At 41.8% G+C, this 19777-nt stretch overlaps 2 protein-coding genes across 5 annotated transcripts in view; one reads left to right on the plus strand and one right to left on the minus strand.

The window, feature by feature from the left end:
- The window catches only part of npnta (nephronectin a), a 491735-nt gene that overhangs the window by 426196 nt on the left and 45762 nt on the right, over positions 1 to 19777 (plus strand). For all 4 annotated transcript variants that reach the window (XM_084078173.1, XM_084078174.1, XM_084078175.1 and 1 more), the window contains 4 exons: positions 2361 to 2480; positions 5513 to 5632; positions 13200 to 13334; positions 16735 to 16857. In XM_084078173.1, coding sequence (XP_083934299.1) covers positions 2361 to 2480; positions 5513 to 5632; positions 13200 to 13334; positions 16735 to 16857 — 498 coding nt within the window. The remainder of the gene's footprint in view (positions 1 to 2360; positions 2481 to 5512; positions 5633 to 13199; positions 13335 to 16734; positions 16858 to 19777) is intronic.
- Positions 1 to 19777, minus strand: part of dkk2 (dickkopf WNT signaling pathway inhibitor 2) — a 413162-nt gene that overhangs the window by 137485 nt on the left and 255900 nt on the right. The gene's annotated exons all lie outside the window — the stretch shown is intronic.

Consider the following 19777-nt stretch of genomic DNA (forward strand, 5'->3'; position numbering starts at 1 on the left):
TGAGTCATAGTGACATGGCCGTGGTCCTGCCAACATATGGGCGTATCGAGTCATAATGACGTGGCCACCGTCCGTCCGTCTGTCCGTCCGTCCGCCCGCCTTCATCCTCACAGGGAGCATGAATGTGATCAACAAGGTGCATGGCAGTCCACACATTAGATTTAGAGATGTCTTGTGTGCAAGTGGAAATGTTGGCCTATGGGTGATGCTAGAGCAAAAGCAAAGAGGTTGAGAAGCATGAACATTTCTCTTTACTACAGTATATCAGTCAAGCGTATAAAAAAAATACAGACCTAAAAGAAGAGAAAAAGACCAATCCAAAAGATACATGTTTCTGGGGTCTCTGACAGGACAAGCCCTTACATACTGACTGCCCACACAATTTATATCGCTGGACATTGATTTACTGTAAACACAGTGGAACTTGGGAGTCCCCCAGTCTACCAATCATGCAGCTGTCACGACCCCAGTAGACCAGCCAATGACCACTAAATATGATACTGGAGTGGATTTACGGGTGTTCGCTCCACTGTCTGTCTCTCTGTCTGTATGTGTCTGTCAACCTCTCTCTTTCTCCCTCTCCCCCCCCCCCTGTCTGTCTGTCTGTCTGTCTGTCTGTCCGTCCATATAAATCTGTGGCATCTGTGAGATGCAGTAGGCATGCGGCACCCAGGGAATGTGTTGTGCACTTGGTCCTGGAGCTAAAGCCAGTGCTGATTACAGTGCAGTAGGCCAAACTGAACATGAGCCCTCCTCTCTCATGTACAGTGAGATGAACTCTATTTATGACAGGAAGCTTGTTTATAATGTGACCTAGAAATGCAAGGAGGGGGTAACTTGCATACATTTAAGTTATTTATATTGCTTGCTTGCATGAGTTTGGCTGTGTCACCATTCTAACGTGATGAGGGCAGGTTAGGATGGGAGTGTAAAAAGGATAAAGGGTGTTGCTCACCGGTGTCCTGCACCGAAAATAGCAGATCTACATGCTCACAACGAGTCAAGCTGCGACACCTCGTGAGCTAGAAGATCTGCAATTTTAAGTGTGCTTCCCTGGCGCTCAGCTAAATATAATCATAAATAATAAAGCTTATAATAAATCTCAGCTTTATTATCCCCCTCTTGGTTCTGCCACCACATGTAAGCAGGGAAAAAAGGTATAATTTCATACATTTTGTGAGTTTCATTAATCATCCCATTCTGTTGTTCCAATTCTCTGAATAAAATACAGTATTAAAGTATTCAAATGGACCAGAGCATTTGCATCTCGACCATCACCAATTGGCCCCCATATTTCATTTTGATGGAGATGACAGCCCTTTATGTAAAACTCTCATCCAATAATGATGTGTTCAAAAAGACCAAATTAGTAAATCAGTTGCTGTTTATCAACATGTATATTTAAAGTTGGGATCTACTGTATATTGCCTATGTAAAATCTCAGTATTCTACACTATTAAGACAATAATGCCAAACAAATTGCCCAAATTAATTGTACACTCCTTAATTCTTTTTTTTTTTTAAAGTATTTTGAATTACTAAAGTGTCTAAATATGTACAATATATAAACATGATATTTTCAAATGAATCTTTGTCAAATTTTGTACAATGTATTTGCAATCATAGCACAGTACATACAGTTGTTTCCTGTATAGGCTTGCTTTGAGATGATTGCATCTCAGAATGCATAGAAAGATAACAATCAGACATCCCCATACCTTCAGCCTCACAAGCTTTAGTTGTGCACCATGCGGTTGACAGGTGCAGCGCTCTGGGTACATTCTCCTCTCCCACAAGCCCACACGGCTCGCTACTCAAACAGGATCGTTTTCTCATAACATTTTCACAGACTAGGTAGTGGGTGTACTGTCTCTGTGTTTATGACCATATAAAAAAAAGAAGGCTGGAATTAGACATGTCAGAGTGGGGAGTTGGATGGCGGTGTGTGTTGCCACTTGCCAAGACGACGGTGTATCGTTGTTGGAATGAAGGTGTGAGGATTGTAGAGTCACTGAGCATAATAGCATCTTTTGTGGTGTGTAGGTAATTGTGGGCAGAGTAGTGGCAGATAACACGGCCCTGCTGTGTACTCATCACAGAGGATACGTGGGGACTTGTCACAACATGGGAACATCTTCCTTCCTTCCACAGGCGGACAGGCCCTACAGTAAACACATACACAATATGGACACACATAAATGGGATGTTATATGTTCAACATAATTACCCCCGTGAACTCTACCCTTTGACTCATTTCAGCTCTGTCTGGCAGCTCTGCCTCCTTCCTTCTCCATCTCCTCTATTTCTGTCTCTCTCTCCCTCCCTTTCCCTCTGTTTACGTTGTCTTTCTCCGTCTACAGACCTGAACGAGTGCGGTTTGAAGCCAAGGCCTTGTAAACATAGGTGTATGAACACATACGGCAGTTACAAGTGCTACTGCCTCAACGGATACATGCTGATGCCTGACGGAACGTGTGGAAGTGAGTTTAACTTTTACCATTATCGATCTGTGTATCTATCTTCCTGCCCCAGTTTTTGGTCTCTCCTATGTCTCTCTCTCTCTGTCTGTCTCTGACATCCTCTTTCTTTCTCTTTCTCTCTCTTTCTTCCTGTGTGTCTCTATCTCTTTTTTTACTTTGGCTCTCTGTCTCCCCGTACTGTTTTGTACCAATTAAATAAGTAATTTCTCCTTACTGAAGTTCCTTCCTAACCTCATTAATCTCTCAACAAGCCGTACATGTTTTTAAATTTCTCTATTCTGTCTCAATGCACTGATAAGTGGTTATGTAGAAATCTAATTTCCCTCTCTGAACTCTCCTCCCTACTTTCTCCCTTTCTGCCTCTTGCATAATCTCGGTACCACTTTGCTATCGTGGTGATATATAACTATGAACCCTCTTTCCTCGGTACAAATATACCTACATGATTTCACCACAAGGCAAAGTTGATGACACGCACTATCTTATTATGAGATACATTTCCACACTCTTGCGAGCGCCTTTCACAGCAGCTGCACAGTGACTTTGATAAAATGTTTTGATTATGCCCCATTTTTGAATCATCTTGCCACGAGCGCTCTCTCTCTGATCTCTCTCTCTCTCTAGCCCTTTCTCTCTCGCTCTCCAGCTCTCTCTCTCTCTCTGGGCTTTGAGAGACACCTGTGAAGAAACCTTAAGAGCTGTAAAATGAACAATTTAAAAGGAACCATGACTTTTACCGCCCCCACACCCCACCCCACCCCCTCCACTCTTTCTTTATAGGTTGGCCTGAGGAATGTGCTTGTCTTATTGGATGCCCAGAGGTGTCCCACTGAACGGCAGTCGATACTTGTCTCGCTGGCGCTGCCTCCAAACATCTAATAAATGTTTCCCCTCCTCTCACCTTTCCACTTTTGTGCAATAAGTAGTTTTATAGGGGACTATTCTATTCTGAGATTGTATAGAGAGTACAACTTCTATCGATATTGTCGAGTGCTGCTCTGCTACACTCTCTGCTATGCACATGGACACTTAAAGTAGCTCAAGGTAACAAAACGACATATAATGAAATGGATACAAAGCTACGGTCATAATGTGGACTTTCTAGTTATGCAAATGGTAAATGGTGTGTATATTGATTTAAAGGGATAGTTCACCCCCCCAAAAATCGTATTTTCTATCAATTAGTCACCCCATGGATATGTTTAGTTTTTTTTCCCTAAGCCAATAATTTGATGACCAGCGGACCGGTAGGCAGCGGTTCCGGTAGGAGACACAAAGGAGACTATTTGTGTCTCCTACCAGAACTGCTGCCGGTCATCAAATTATTGGCTTAGGAATGCGACAAAAACAAAAACAAAATGAATTCAAGTCTCCATGGGGTGATTAATCGATAGAAAAAAAGTATTTTTGGGGGTGAACTATCCCTTTATGCTCCTGTTCGCTAACTTTTAATTAGTCAGCCTTTTGCCTTTGGAAAAGTTAGTTGTTCCTTCGTGAGTCTAGTTCATGCCATAACGAGCCACTGCTCCAGACGGTTGTTGTGTGTTGCGATGATGATAGCTTCCAAACGCCCTGCCCTTCGCCTTCTCCCTCCTCCTTCTCCCGCTTTGATCGATAGATCACTGTAGCTTTTAATCAACCTGGTCTCCCTCCAAACTCCTCTCCGCTCCATGGCTCCCATGGTAGTCTGAGAGTGCTAGTGGCAACTGCAGCAGAATCAGCATCAAGGGCCCTCAAATTTAATTTCCTCTCCGACACAGAGATCCCACCAGAAGAATAGAGCCCGACATTTTGTTATTATTTTGGAAAGTCTTGATTCAGAATGCACACTGGCTCAACATCACACTGTAACATCCCCAGTGTTCTTTTAACTGAGAGGGGACACATGTAACCAAATGGCAGCCTGGTAAACCACCCATCGCTGGATGAAAATGAAATTGAATTCCGCGACCGGGTTGTTTACCAGGCTAGCCAAATGGAGCTGTAAGGGGGCATTACGTCTCAGAGTTAAATGAGCAGTGAGGACTTTTCTGTGCAGAAAACGCTGCAAACTGGTCATTGATGGGGGAGAAAGGGGTTGAAGACGGGTGAGGGAGGACCACAGAGTCTTTGGTGTGGCAGAGAGGGGCTGTGGGTTAGAATAATCTAATAATAGGCAGGTTGTGTGACCTTTTGTTATTATTTGCACCCTGGAGTCATCATGGGGTCATCTTTGATAATACGAAGACAGTGTCAGACTATGTCTGACCCTCAAACCCTGTCTGGAGAATAGGGAAGATTGTGACTGTGTGACTGTGTGTGCACGCACACCTTGTCTGAATGATTACTGTATTATTAAAGGTAAAATAATAACACCGATTAATATCTAATTTCCAAGGTTGACCTAGCCAAGACAGCAGCAAGGAATGTACAGATATATCACACGCCACATACAGTACATGTCCTAACCTCAACCACTAACATTTGTGATTTTGTCAATAAAGACATCACTACAGTAGCATTACAAAATACATTAAAAAGGGGAAGAAAGACTGCATTTGACACCTTTTACAAACATTCCAAGGCCAGATTCCAATGGCAGCAACCCTGAATGTTTTTCTTTACCTTTTACCTTTACCTTTAATTCAGTTTTACTATTAGAATACAGAAAACATGCAAAGCTTGGGAGTTGTAAGTACAGTATGATGGGAACATCGCCCAAGATAGCTTTATAAACAAATGTCAGCCAGTGACAAACAGTAATCTCCAGGTACGTACAGTATGTAAAGAGTTGTCCATTCGACTGTATCCAAATGATTTCATGGTTCTCGCAATATCAGACAGTCTGAATGAAATGAAATGTTGAACATAATGTTTATTATGCAGCACTAGGGTACGTGTGGGTGGTTTATCTGCAACAAAACGAGACAGGCAGAGCCAAAGAGAGAGATGCACTGTATTAATATTGACTCCGGTGTGTGCTCCACTGTATTGTGGAATTCGTTCGCGTGCGTAACATGCTTTTCCCATTGTTCCTCCCCTCCACCATGCAGATGCCCGTAGCTGTGGCATGGCTAACTGTCAGTACGGCTGTCAGGTCCTCAAAGGAGAGGTGCGATGCCAGTGTCCATCTCCTGGTCTGCAGCTGGCGCCTGATGGGAGGACATGTGTGGGTATGTTCTTGTCTAACTTTTTCTGTTCAACTAATAATTGTAGGTGCGGTAAACCACGTAAGCCTTATGGACTTTGTCATAAGACGGATAGCAAAAATAGCCGATCTACAAGCTTTTATTTTAGAATATTTTACAAATCTTTTGAAAAATAAGAATGCCAGGGAGGGAGAGAGTAAAGCCTCCACTCTTGAAACCACTGTTTATTGACATGTGGATCATCATCGGGTGAATAAACTGATACTGTATACTGTAGCAAATGTTACGATTTTTCAGGCAGGAAGTTGGGAGGCAGGCATTGAAACGGAGGCTTAGTGTTAGGGATAGGTTTAAGATTAAGAAGATTACTGTTATTAATCTCCTTGGATAAATTGTTTTTTTGTCGCTCAGTTTTAACCACACATACAGTAGGCCCGAAATACAGACATGCACACACAGGGTCATACTATGTGGCAAGATGGAGTAATCGGCTGCCATGTAGCAGTGCCCAGGAGCAGTTAGGGGTTCGGTGCCTTTCTCAAGTGCACCTTGACAGTGCCCAGGAGGTGAACTGGCATCTCTCCACTCCAGCTAGCACTCCACACACCACACACTGTTGTGATCCATGCCGGACTTGAACCGGCCAACCTCCGGTAGCCAATGTAAGTCCCTACAGACTGATACTGCTGACCCCCTAAGTCCTTAACCGTAACCCTAGGGATAGGGTTAGGTAGACAGTGAATAGGAGACACAAAAGACTACCTGAAGGTGTGGTGTCTTTTACTCCACATTTCCTCCGAAATGATCATCGATATACAAATATGGGCAATCGACTCCTTTTTCATTGCCGTTGTATGCCTTTCTGTTTAAAAAAAAAAAAATCTTCACTTGTGTGTCATGTTAGATGTAAAAATTGCACCACTAGATCATAAGAGAAGAATGAGTCGTGACATTCTTTCACCAGAAATGAGTGCGTTCTTTAGACTGTAATAAAAATAATGGCATTCGTGAACTGCCTGCTAGTAGTGCTCTCTCTCTCTCTCTCTCTCTCTCTCTCTCTCTCTCTCTCTCTCTCTCTCTCTCTCTCTCTCTCGGATACCTGCTGTCCAGAGGCAATATGCAATTACAATTACCCAAAACTGATGGCAATAATTGTTTTGGGATTGCTTGTGATTATGAAAAGACATGGGACTGGGGAGGGTGGGGGGTTGGGGATGTAATAGGGTTATAATAGAGGATTCTGATTGCAAAATAGGTTGAATTACTTCAAACTAATTCTCTTAGACTTTGGATTGAAAAGATTACGTTTGGTCGTGCATTTTCCCAGTCTGCACATTGATTTTTAGGGTGAGTGAAATACCTGCACAGTAGAGCCTTTCCTTGTCCCCTAGAAACAGGAGAAGCTTTCTCATACCATGCGCCAGAAAAGGGCATCTCTGCCTTGGTGTAATGTTTTCATCACTGCCGATCGGAGCTGGAACTTATAGAAAACACCTACTCCTACTGCAGTCATTTTGTCCTGGCTGGGAATCAATGCTAATTGTAACCTTTCCCACTAAAGACAAACGCAAGATAATGTTAATGTGTGACAGTAGGGATTTTGTCCAGTGGGAAATGGGCTAAAGTATGTATGCAATAATATTTAAAACTTGTCACAGTGCTAACTGCCAGAAGCAACAATTCAGAAGTAAAAACAGAGAAGGATTTTTTTCTTGTTCTTCATTTTCCTTTTTTATTTGGGCTTGTCAGCCTTTGAAGTCACTAGGCGCTGATCAAGTGCATTTGTTGAGGTATGGCAAATTGACAGAGACAAACCCTTGTGAATGAAAACAAACAGAATGTATTACAAAGGTCTGCTCCCTATTGAAGTATGGGAGTGTGTGGTTTGTGTTGTTGTTTTAAATACATCTGAAGCGTTCTATTTGATACTTGAGGCTATACAATATCTGCATATACATAGAAAAAACTATCTTGGAATTCAGTGTTTAATCGTTCTAAATCATAGGTTCCTGACAACACGGTAATTTTATTTTGTTTACCAATGACTTAGTAAGTCACGCATTGAACAAGGGGGTTTTAACTTCCATCCTGCACTGGGAAATCCTCATACTGCAAATGTAGTATGGTACTATTCCTCGCTTCGGTGAATACCCTTTGCCTCCCCCAAGTTACTCATTATCCTTTAAATATGTAAGGCGCATCATTTATTACCTAATGAAGGCCTTATTGCTTAATGATCAACTGAAACAGGCCCGGGCATACCCACTATTCCCAACCTCCACTCTCTCCCACCAATTAAAGGGGGTTGGCCAAATTCTTTTCACCTCCTGCAAGTTACAACTAATTATTACTATATCTTAAATGTTGATTCTAAAATCATTCTTTGCTTAATGAAGGTGAATGACCTGGCTGAAATACAACCCAATATCTTTTATTACTATTCAATCCCCATTTTATTTAGAATCAGAATTGGTGTTCTTGGTTTTATTGGTCCAATACTCGATTGTGTATAAAAGATAAATCGATAAAATCTGAAATTATGGGGTGTCCTATACAATATGAAGATAGGGCCTATTGGATGATGGATGGTACTTGTAGGAAGTGAAGTTAGTCCATCTTCGTTCTGCTGTTTAAACGTGGCAGGACTTAGGAAGAGTAGCTCACAGATGGAGGGGGACAAATTGAAGCAGTTAACCTGTGTCAGACTTAAATACAGGCTATCTTCTTTTCCCAGCCTGCTCCATATTGGGGCTATAGAGTAATTCAGCCCAGCTCAGTGCTGCAGAGAGGGGAGGGGTCCTAAAATAGGGTCAATTATAAAGGCTGTCAGTCATAAAGAATGATGGCGGAAGCAGAGTGCTAGGAGGAAGTGAGGTGTTGCGACACAGGTGTTCACTCTGTAAATATTCCTGAAGGCTAGGGCCGGACGATTAATTGCGGTATTGACTGTTGCAACTTCAGATGTGGCTGTAGTGTTTACCTCAGCTTGGAAGGTGTTTCAGGCAGCACTCTTGTGAAATACAGTCATCAAATAGGATCCCTGGCTTCTAACGTTAAGCTGCAGGAGAGAACTTTGCCGCAGGTTAGTCTTTTGTTAGTACAGAGCCTATTCTGAACATTAGCATCTATTTTCTCCCTCACCCAAAATGTTTTAGGAAGGTTTTAAAGCACTGAAAGTGAAGTGAAGAAGAAATAAATGTAACTTTGTTCAATATGCAAGAAAACGATTGCAAGAAAAAATGCATCGCTGTCAGCCTTTTATGTCCAAAACTGTTACATTTTAGGAAATGGGGAAAAAAGCACTGCTTTCCAATGGATCCAATGTAGTTATTATTCAGTTACAAGCTCTTGATAATACCTTTTGTTGATTAAATATTTATAGAATCCACAGAGAGACTTAACCACTTTCAACCTGGCTTCCCTATTTTAGACATATTATTATAGTTTTCAAAAATGTATCTATCTATTTTCACCACTTTTGCAGGGCACTAATACGACAATGTTTAAAGTAGGGTATTAATGTATCAATAAAAAAAAAAAAAAAATTAAACATGGAAATACAAGGTTTCTGCCCAAAAGTGACGATTTACAGTATGTAGTATGCAGTATGTATACAGTATACAGTGTTGACGATGTCAACGGTACAGTATGTGTTGTACTGCAGGTCTAGAACTAGTTAGTAAAAGATAATTGGTAAGAAGGTAATTAAGTAAAATTATAGATATGTCTTTGTAGGCAAAAATATTCCAAATATTTCAAATAAAATTGCAAAAAAAATAAAATAGCTGATCTACAGCTATTACAATTTTGACAATTTTTGCAGGGCACCATTTTGCGAGTATAAAATAATGCTTAATTGATTTGTAGATTAAAACATAATAAAGCGTGCACTCCTCGATTAAACGATGAATGGAAAAAAAATTCAATATAATAATCACTAAGAAAATAATTGACATTTGTAGCCCTTTTGAGTTTGAAACTGAGTCCATATCTTGGGTCACCCCTCTCTCTTCCCTGTCGGTCTCCACAGTACTGTACTGTCAAATGGTCAAGTGAAGCAGAATTGCCAGCAAAAAAGAAATCTATTTTTAAATAGAAATGCAAATGTGTGGGTTCAGGAAACTCTTCGACAAGGGCGTCTCACCCTGCAGAAAGGAAGTGTGTGTTTGAGAAGCTGCTGCAGCAGCCTGCAGCCCAGCCCTCTGATTAATGACTGTATGTTGCTGGGTTGCTGCGTTTCCACCTCGTCCCAGAAGTTTCTGTATGAATGTGGGACAGCCTCATATTTCATTCCTGCCTCTCGTACAATTTCCTCAATGAATCAAAAGGTTTGTCAGGTGAAAACACATTACCAGCCTTTTATATGCTATTTAATAACCGCAGATAAATATGTACGTAGAATGTCTCTCTTTGTTTAGTGAGGAAAGTAAGGGAATTCAGGATCAGGACGAGAGATGGATAGGCACAGACGTATACAAAACGTAAGAATTCACATGAGTAACAACAATCTTTGACAACAAGAGAAAGGTTATTTTCTATTATGAAAAAGCAGTCGTTCAAAACCAAGTCGATATGGTGTTAAATCTGCCTTTTCAAATGAATACACATTGTTTACATGAGAAAGGAACTCTCCATCTGGAGCTGCTCCATTTGAAAAGCCATGATTTGTTGTATTGGTGTGAAGACGGTCAATATTGAGTTTACTGAGAGATGACGTTTGCCCTCCATGTCTTGCCATCCATACACACACACACACACACGAACGCACGCGCACGCGAAAGTAAGGGAATTTAGGACGAGAGATGGATAGTCACTCACAGACGTATACAAAATGTAAGAATTCACATGAGTAACAGCAATCTTTGACAAGAGGAAGGTTATTTTCTATTATGAAAAAGCAGTCGATATGGTGTTAAATCTCCCTTTTCAAATGAATTCACATTTACATGTGAAAGGAACTGTACATCTGGAGCTGCTCCATTTGAAAAGCCACGCTTTGTTGTTTTGGTGTGAAGACGGTCAATATATATATATTTTTTTCTACATTTTTATCCCACGATGCCAACCCAGTGCCAATTGCCTATGTAATCCTGGGTGCTACTCTCCCTCTGTCAGCCTAGGGAGAGCCCAGAACTGTGCTCATGCCTCCTTCAATGCAATGAGGAGCAAGAAAGCCGCTTCTTATCACCTGACAGGGGGGAGTTTCCCCCGGTTGGACGTAGCGCGTGGAAGGAACACGTTATTCCAACCAGTTCCTTTCCCCTCCATCAGGCGCCCCGGCTGACCAGGGTGAGGCAGTATAGAGACCAGGATTTTTTGTGAGGGTACCTACCCTAGGGAACACGGGGAGAACATGCAAACTCCACACAGAAAGGATCTTTCGCCAAGACAGTCGATATTGAGTTTACTGAGAGATGACAGAAGTTTGCCCTCCATGCCATCCACTCACACGAACGCACACACACACACACACACACACACACACACACACACACACACACACACACACACACACACACACACACACACACACACACACACACACACACACACACACACACACACACACACACACACACACACATACACACACTGTACATGCTCACAAATGTGTGTACAAAACTTCAAGCCTTTATTTATTTATATTCTTACCTTTATGTACCCAGGGAAGATGAGTACACTTGCTGTTTTTTTTATCAACATCCTTATTCACAAAGTAAGACATATTCCATCCTAGGGCCTGCCTAGGGTAACCACAACCTTCTACTGGGGGTTAAGTAGCGGTTCCTTTTATGCCTTATTTATCGAGAGAAGGTCAGAAGTAAGTGTGGATTCTCTTTTACGCGATCTTTTACAACCCAGCAGCTTCACATTGAGTGCTGGGAGCTGGGTTAGTACAACCACCATCTGAGAAACACCATCCTTCCAGTCCAGGTGTCTCTCCTGATTTCTGACCTGGAGGCTGCTTCTGTAGTATTCTGGAGGTTAGAGGAGTGTGGCTTTCTCCCCCTGTGCTCAGCAGCTCGTGTTGAGGTAGCTTTGAGCAAGGCACTTTACTGTAACTCCCACTTGCTCCAGTGAAGCTGCTTGATGTGCAGCAGTAGACCACTGTGCACAGGAAAATGTATACATAAAAAAAATTACATATAACTCTAAGAGGGATACATTGAACCAAAGATGAGCACATACAGTACATTGCGTAACCATGATTCATGCATTTGTATATGGTCAACTCAGTGAGCATAAATAAAACTAAACTAAAAAGAATTGGAGGGCTGCGTTGCTCCTCAGACTGCAGAAGTGCATACATTAATGTACTGTAATGCAATTTTCAGCAGTATAGTACCTCTGCATGTGAGCCAGTTGTGTTCTAAATATTAATACCCTTGTGCCTGCAGAGGTGATCATAACAGGGCTTCAAAGAACAGGCCACAGTGGAGTGAATCGGTTGCAAATACAAGAGCTGAATACAAAACTAGCTTTGTTCATAAAGGAATATCACTGTTGGGCAGAACCACTTTCAACCTGGCCCCTCTATTTCTGGCATATGTCATAGGCGAAGATCTTCAAAAAATGTATACATAAATACAATTAATTAAATAAAGAAATACAATTAATTAATTAAAGAAATACATAAAAAGTAGTTGAAGTAGTAGTAATGATAATGATAATAATAATAATTGCAAAAATTGCCAATCTACAAGCTACAGCGTGTAATGGTGTGATCTCTTGAGAGCTTGTAGCTATGTCCGCTACTTTTGCGTGGCACTGTCATACACCGAAGTATGAAATGGGGCATTAATTTATGAAACTAGGAAATTATGTGGATCTTGGGATGCACATAGAAAGAATGTAGCTCTAATGTAGATATCGTACTTGGCTCCAATCTGTGGCCTACTGGCAGCATTCATACAAAGTTTGGGGCTGATCGGTCCAGCAGTTTGGGAGAACTGCTCCGGAAACACCCCCACGATAGATAAACAGACACACACACAAGCACATGTACGTGTGCGCACGTGCACACACGCACACGCACGCACGCACACACACACACACACACACACACACACACACACACACACACACACACACACACACACACACACACACACACACACACACACACACACACACACACACACACACACACACACACACACACACACACACACACACACACACACACATACAGACAAACCTCTAGCCTCTAACCTCTAAATATATAAAAAGTCTAAATATGGTGATACCAGGTTTCTGCCTGTCAGCAACGATATAACAATGTCTTGTGGAATAAAACTGAAATGTTGGTTTAGTTTTGAAATAAATGACCATTAAAAAGAACATTTCTAAACAATATTTGTCCTTCCTTTCAATTCTTGTCCCTCATCGTGGTTCTAGCTGACCTGTGCAGCTTCTTGTAGGGAATCTGGAATTTTCTATAGCAGAATTGCTCTGAGATGCTCTGGATAAGAGCATATTAAGTACTACAACTATACCCATAATTAAAAAATCTCAATTTATGCAATGCTTTGTCTGCAAATTAAACATATCCTTCTCACCAATGTAATAACACCCCCGTTCCTTCTTTCAGACGTGGACGAGTGTGCCGCAGGCATAGCGGTGTGCCCCCGCTTCAGGAAATGCATCAACACCTTCGGGAGCTACATCTGCAAGTGCCATGAAGGCTTCGACCTGCAATACATCAACGGCAAATACCAGTGCACAGGTACTGTACCTACACAGTAAAAGTACGGTTCCGTTTTTTACACAGTTAAATGAACACTCATGGTGTTACTTTGTATGAAAGGTGACGGTAAAAAAAGTTCTCAGACTTGTTGAGATGCTATGAATCACAATTTGTTTGTGCAGGTGTGTTGTACCGCCAAGGTTGAGTGGCCAAGGAAGCATGCTCGTTCTCTCTCACACACACTCAAAGCTATTCTCTCTCCCACGCGCTCTCACACACCTACTCATGCACTCATGTGCAGTGGTGGAAAAAGTACTAACATTTTTTACTCAAGTCAAAGTATGAATTTGCAATGAACTGCAATGTAGAAACACTCTGTTACAAGTAAAAGTCTGGTAATCAAAATGTACTTTGACTTGAGTAAAAAAGTACTCAAAGTATTGGCATCAACATTTACTTAAAGTACCAAAAGTAAAAGTACTCGTTATGCAGAATGTCCCATTTCACAAGTTTTCACAAGTTTTTAAAAAATCTTTTGAAAATAGCAGATCTACAACCTCACAATGTGACACATTGTGAGCTTGTAGATCTGCTATTTTCAAATGGCCGAAATGAATAAGGCTGAAGTGGTCACTGTAGGTTTTGTAATAATAATCAAAATCTACAAAGCAACTAGTAACTAAAATGTTCAAATATGGAGTAAAAGTACAATATTTGTCTCTGAGATGTAGTGGAGTAGAAGTAAAGGTACTGAAAATTGGAAATACCCCAGTAAAGTAAACATACCTCAAAACGGCACTTAAATACAGTACTTGAGTAAATGTACTTTGTTACCTTACACCACTGCTCATGTGCAGGTTCATGCATACAGTACATTGTCTCTCACACACTCTTTCTCATCCCCCACACACGCATTACTCATTACTATTACTCTCACTGTCCAACAGAGACATACAGTAGACCAGTGGTTCCCAAACCTTTCTGGATCAGGGCCCACTCTCTGAAAATCTCGAAAGCGTTCACAGCCCACCCATCTGACCACTTAACATAGCATGGGCCTTGTGCATTTTCAGAGCATATTTCAATTAGACACTTCAGCTCAGGATGTACCATTTATTGCAATGATATTGCATTCAGTTTGGTGGTGTGACTCTGCCCCTGTAAATGGTGCATTTATATAGCGCTTTTATCCAAAGCGCTTTACATTGATTGTGCCATTAACCCATTCACACACACATTCATACACCGATGGAGGAGGAAACCATGCAAGGCACCAACCTGCTCATCGCGAGCAATTAGGGGTTCAGCGTCTTGCTCAAGGACACTTCGACACGAACTCTGGGGGAGCGCCCCAGCCCGGGATCGAACTGGGAACCTTGCGGTTTCCAGTTCACTCACTGCCTGTGACAGATTACCTGCGCAAGCATGACACAGAATCTGAGATCACAAACCCCCCCAGAAGCAGAGCATGGGATAGTTATGCATCAACATAGAACCCTTCAAGGCATACATCTATATACAGATTAACATACAATCCATAGCATACAATCCATAGAAACAAGCATTTAAATATTGAGCTCTTTAAAGCAGTGGTTTTCAAGGTCCATTATTTATTCAGCATGTGAGACACGGACCACCATTTGATGAGATTTAGCCTCTCAGACCTAAAACTTAGAGCTATCGTTGGATAAGATTTTGTCCACAATTCCATGCTGTATTGATGTTGGTATCAATAGGAGAGATAACAGGCAAACTTTTATCAAAATAACAATTCTTTAATTAAGTAATGCAGATGTTTAACAATAATTTAACTCTTGAGAGCGTAAAATGAAACCAAATGGACCCGTAAGGGTCCATTTGGTTTCATTTTACGCTCTCAAGAGTTAAAGAGTTTACACTCTCAAGAGCTAAAGATCTAGGGTCTATTTAGTTAACAACTCTCCATCATTTAGCTGGGGACCACCTGGAACCCCCTCAAGGACCACTGGTTGAGAACCACTGCTTTAGAGACACGTGTATCTTAAAGCCCTTCAAGGTACACAGATATAACATCATACCATGGACAGAATCATACATGTACTTAAATGGTAGAAGGAGGAGGCTGGGGAGGTGGAGGGAGTTTGAAGACAGAACGCGGCAGGAACAGCTGTGACCAAGCTGAACATGAAGTGTGAACAGTGAACTGCTTACAAAGACCGCCCTAAGTGAACCATTAGATTGAGGACGTATGTGTGAGCTTGTTAGCAAATGAGAATGAAGGAGCTGAGTGACTTGAATGCTGAATGAATGAATGGGGGAGAGTGAGGCTAACAGTGTTCACCTCCTGCCTTCCGTGTCTAGCTGAACTATCGCTACGCTGGATTTATTGTAATGATCAATCAATCGATTGTGTTCTGGCTTTGGATCAATGGATCTAACGTAGTGTTCTTTAATTATTTATCAGTATCACAAAGAAACTAGGTTTTAACCCATTCAATCCGGGGAATCATTTGTGCCATTTTAGATTTTAGCTATAGTAACATACGTTTTTTCAGAAAACTGTTAGGATTGTTTTTATCTGCCTTGGGTCTAAATGGGTTAAAGAAAAAAAATACCACAACTGCAGTAGACACATGAACAAATATGGGCACCATAGGAGGCACGTAATATTATGAATTCTTGTCGTCTAAAGATTGTATTTGGTAGTCCGCCATTTTTCAGTATGCCTTGAGTTTTATTTGAATACTTCTCAGTAAACAGCATATGGCAGAGTGATGTCTCACTGTTCTTTTAGAATGGGGTAGCAACTGCAGAAAAACCTTTGTTGAATCCCTTCGGTTTCTGTTATCCCTGGGAGGATTTGACCAGGAAACTCTCATAATGAAGCTGTTCTGACAGTTGGAGGAGAGATCTCTTATTTAACGAACAGCAGCACTCACAACTAACAGCACATGAAGTACACTGCCTACTCACTACTACAGCTGAAGTGGATGGGCAAGCAATTAGCCTTCCATAATGTGCTGCAATGTTGTTTGAAGCTCTTTGACACATGCACACATACAGTACACTACACAATCATGTACATTAATATGCACAAACAAGATGGAGAGAACACTCTCACAGAACAGTCCTGTGAGAGTGTACTAGAAATTGATCCACAAAGGTTCATTTTAACACTGTGAGGAACTAACATCACTCAGATATTGTGTACGCATGCACACATACGGTTTTCTTTTTCCTTCATTTACACAAAAACATGCACACACACACACACGCACACGCACACGCACACGCACGCACGCACACACACACACACACACACACACACACACACACACACACACACACACACACACACACACACACACACACACACACACACACACACACACACACACACACACACACACATTGCACACACACTGTCGCTGATTCTTGCTGTGTTTTGACTATCTTTCAGATGTGGATGAGTGCTCTACAGGCCAGAGCCACTGTGGCAGCTTTGCCACCTGCTACAACACGCCTGGCTCATACAAGTGCAAATGTAAAGACGGCTACAGGGGGACGGGCCACGACTGCAAACGTAAGCACCTCTCCCCACCCCCCCAGTGTTCAACCCCTTTCAGTGGAGCAAGGGGCCCTCACAATTTTTTGTGTTTTCTTTGGTTGTGTTTTGAAAGGTGGAGGTGGAGAGGAAAGAGAGAGCGAGAAAGGGAGGGAGGAAGGGAGAGTGGCAAGAATTTATTTTCTTTGTAACAGCTGTCATTCATTTCTTGCACTGGGTGAAAAGCAATGATTTTGGGAGGGTATCCCTCAGGCATACCCCTGATACTTAAGGGAGTATGTGTGTGTATGCTGCCCTCATTCATTAATGTACCACCTCCCACATACCTCCCACATATTCAGGTGTATGTACCATTTCTGAGACCTTCATTTGCATTTACCCCCTGTGGTGTCTGGCCAGCAAGGACCTCACACACCCACCCCTCCCACCCCTCTCACCCTTCCACCCCAACCACTTCTGAGCATGTGCAGAAAACTACATTTGATTGGAAGCTGTGGCTTATAACCCCACCCACCCACCCCACATTCTGCATGCTAATTCTTGTATAAACCCCCTAGTTTATACCCCCCCCCCCCCCCCCTCAGTGGGAAGGGTGGTTTATAGCGCCCCCCCCCCTCCCAGGGGTTGTGGCTTGCCCCCCCCCCCCCCCACCGGGAGGGATGGTTTATAGTCCCCCCCCACTACCTGCACTAATTTTTATATATATATATATATATATATATATATATATATATATATATATATATATATCCACACACACAAACAATATAGAAAAACACATAGGCAGAACTCATGTAATTATGTTTATTGATCAAGAAAAATACATTTATACAAAACAATGGAACAGGAGCACACAGATAAGGTAAACTGTTTCAAAGAAAAGTATTTTGTTCCAGGGACCCCAGAAGCAAAGATTTGAGTTAAAAATGTTCACTCTAAAAATATATATATTCAAATATTCTGAATCAGAATCAGGTTTATTGTCACATCACAGGTTTAATAAAAAAAAAGTGGGTGAAATGTGTGTCTATATACTCACACTAGTATGCTACCTGAGATAAGATATGTGCATGAACATAGCAGCAATGTATACTGTGCATGATATACTTATGGACGTTAGTTAAGGTGCTTGGGAAAAAAAAGTCAAAAGTCAGTGCGTTATACACAGGATTACGGTGCAAAATGTCAGTGTGTGTCGACCGCATAATCCACATAGACTGACATATAGTCAGCAAGTAGTGCCATGAGGAGGAGCAAAGAAAAATAGCGGGAAAAGGAAAACAAAGTCACTTGTAGGCTACTCATGTAATCCACGGGTGGGTCCAAGGAAGAGCTAAATCCAAGTCATGTGTCCCTGGTATAATCCACAGGAAGAAATATATTTTGTTCCAGGGACCCAGAAGCAAAGATTTGAGTTAACAAGTTTGCACTAAAAACATAGTCCTCAAGCTCTTTGTCGTCAAGCATTGGGTCCTGGAGAACACAGCGTTTGGTACAAGGTCCTGGAGATGATCTTGTGAACTTCTTCCTGCTGGAGGGCTGAAGATCCAAAATGGAAGTACATCTTTGGAGTTGCTCTGTGTCCTCAAGCATTGGGTCCTGGAGAATGCAGCGTTTGGTATGAGGTTTTGGAGATGATCTCCTGAACTTTGGACTGCTGGAGGGCTGAAGATCCAAAATGGCAGTCCTTGAAGCCTTGAAGAAAAACAGAAGAAGAAAAAAAGAATTACAATTATTTATTTTCAATTATAACACAGGGGTCTTTGAATACAAAAAGACAAAACAATGCCCTGTAAGTAGGCTACAATAAGAAATACAGGTTTGCTGTTTTCTGCAGGTCTAGCCCACTCTATTAAGATGCAAATAGCTTATGTGAATACTGTGAGTGTATTATGCATGTGCGCTTACCTTTTATAAAAACAGGATCAACATTACAGAAACTAATGCTTAGTTCTCCTAAAAGATGAGCTGCAACATCAATACTATGTGGAGAATTTACCCTGTTGGAAGAGAAGAACCGTGTTAGTTTTTAGTCATGTGCAATTTTTTTTATCAGTTAAAACATTTCACCAGGACAGGAACTCAATCCACAGGCCTACCTCCCCCCACTATCCCCCACCACAAATCAAATTGGTGGGGCTTGGTCTCCCCTCTTACTAAAGCATGATTGTGATATAGTTGAATTTGGTTACTTACACTTCTTTTGGATTGAATGTGGTTATTCTTCTCCGAGTTGTGTAGACGCCTCACAGCCTCCTGTAAACAGCATGATTATAAAAGGTCAATTTGAGGAAATCAATGCTTTTGGCAAACCACCAAAGGAATACCAAAACACTCGCCCCAAACACAGTCACCCGGGCACAAATCCAGCACATATCCGATAAAATCTCTACCTGGTATTCCCCCTAAAATGGTGGCGATCGTGTTTTGGGGTGAGCCTTCCGGTTGCCCACCAGAACATTAGTTACACTTATTTTTCTACAAGCAACTCATACAAAGAATTTTCTAGATAGTAGACACAGGGCCTATATAGTCAGACATAATTTCACTTACCGCAAGGTTGATGTTATTTGCTCTTTGGTGCAGGCAGAGGCAGCAACGTAGACAAAGCATCATCCCGAGCAGCGTTGCTCTCGACCAGCTAAGAGGACCACCTAATAATTCTGTTCTTCTCGGAGTCGAAGGCTGGCGTCTGCGAGGACTCGAAGCAGCACCCGATGCATAAAATAAATCTCTACTCGTGTTTGTTGCCATTTTACTCACAAATTAAACAAATTCATCATGCAGTTAATAGTTTCCAAGCAGAGTTCTCTAACAACAAACTGCTATCCTGTAAAGCCAACTTGGTGCCTTGGCTAATACACGCCCCCGTGCTGTGGCTAGGGTTGCCAGATTCTGTGAGAGAAACAAGCAAGCAGGTCTAGAAAAACAAGCCCAA

The sequence above is a fragment of the Gymnoscopelus microlampas genome (genome assembly GCF_963454915.1).
Source record: "Gymnoscopelus microlampas genome assembly, chromosome: 2".
Classification (NCBI taxonomy): Eukaryota; Metazoa; Chordata; class Actinopteri; order Myctophiformes; family Myctophidae; genus Gymnoscopelus; species Gymnoscopelus microlampas.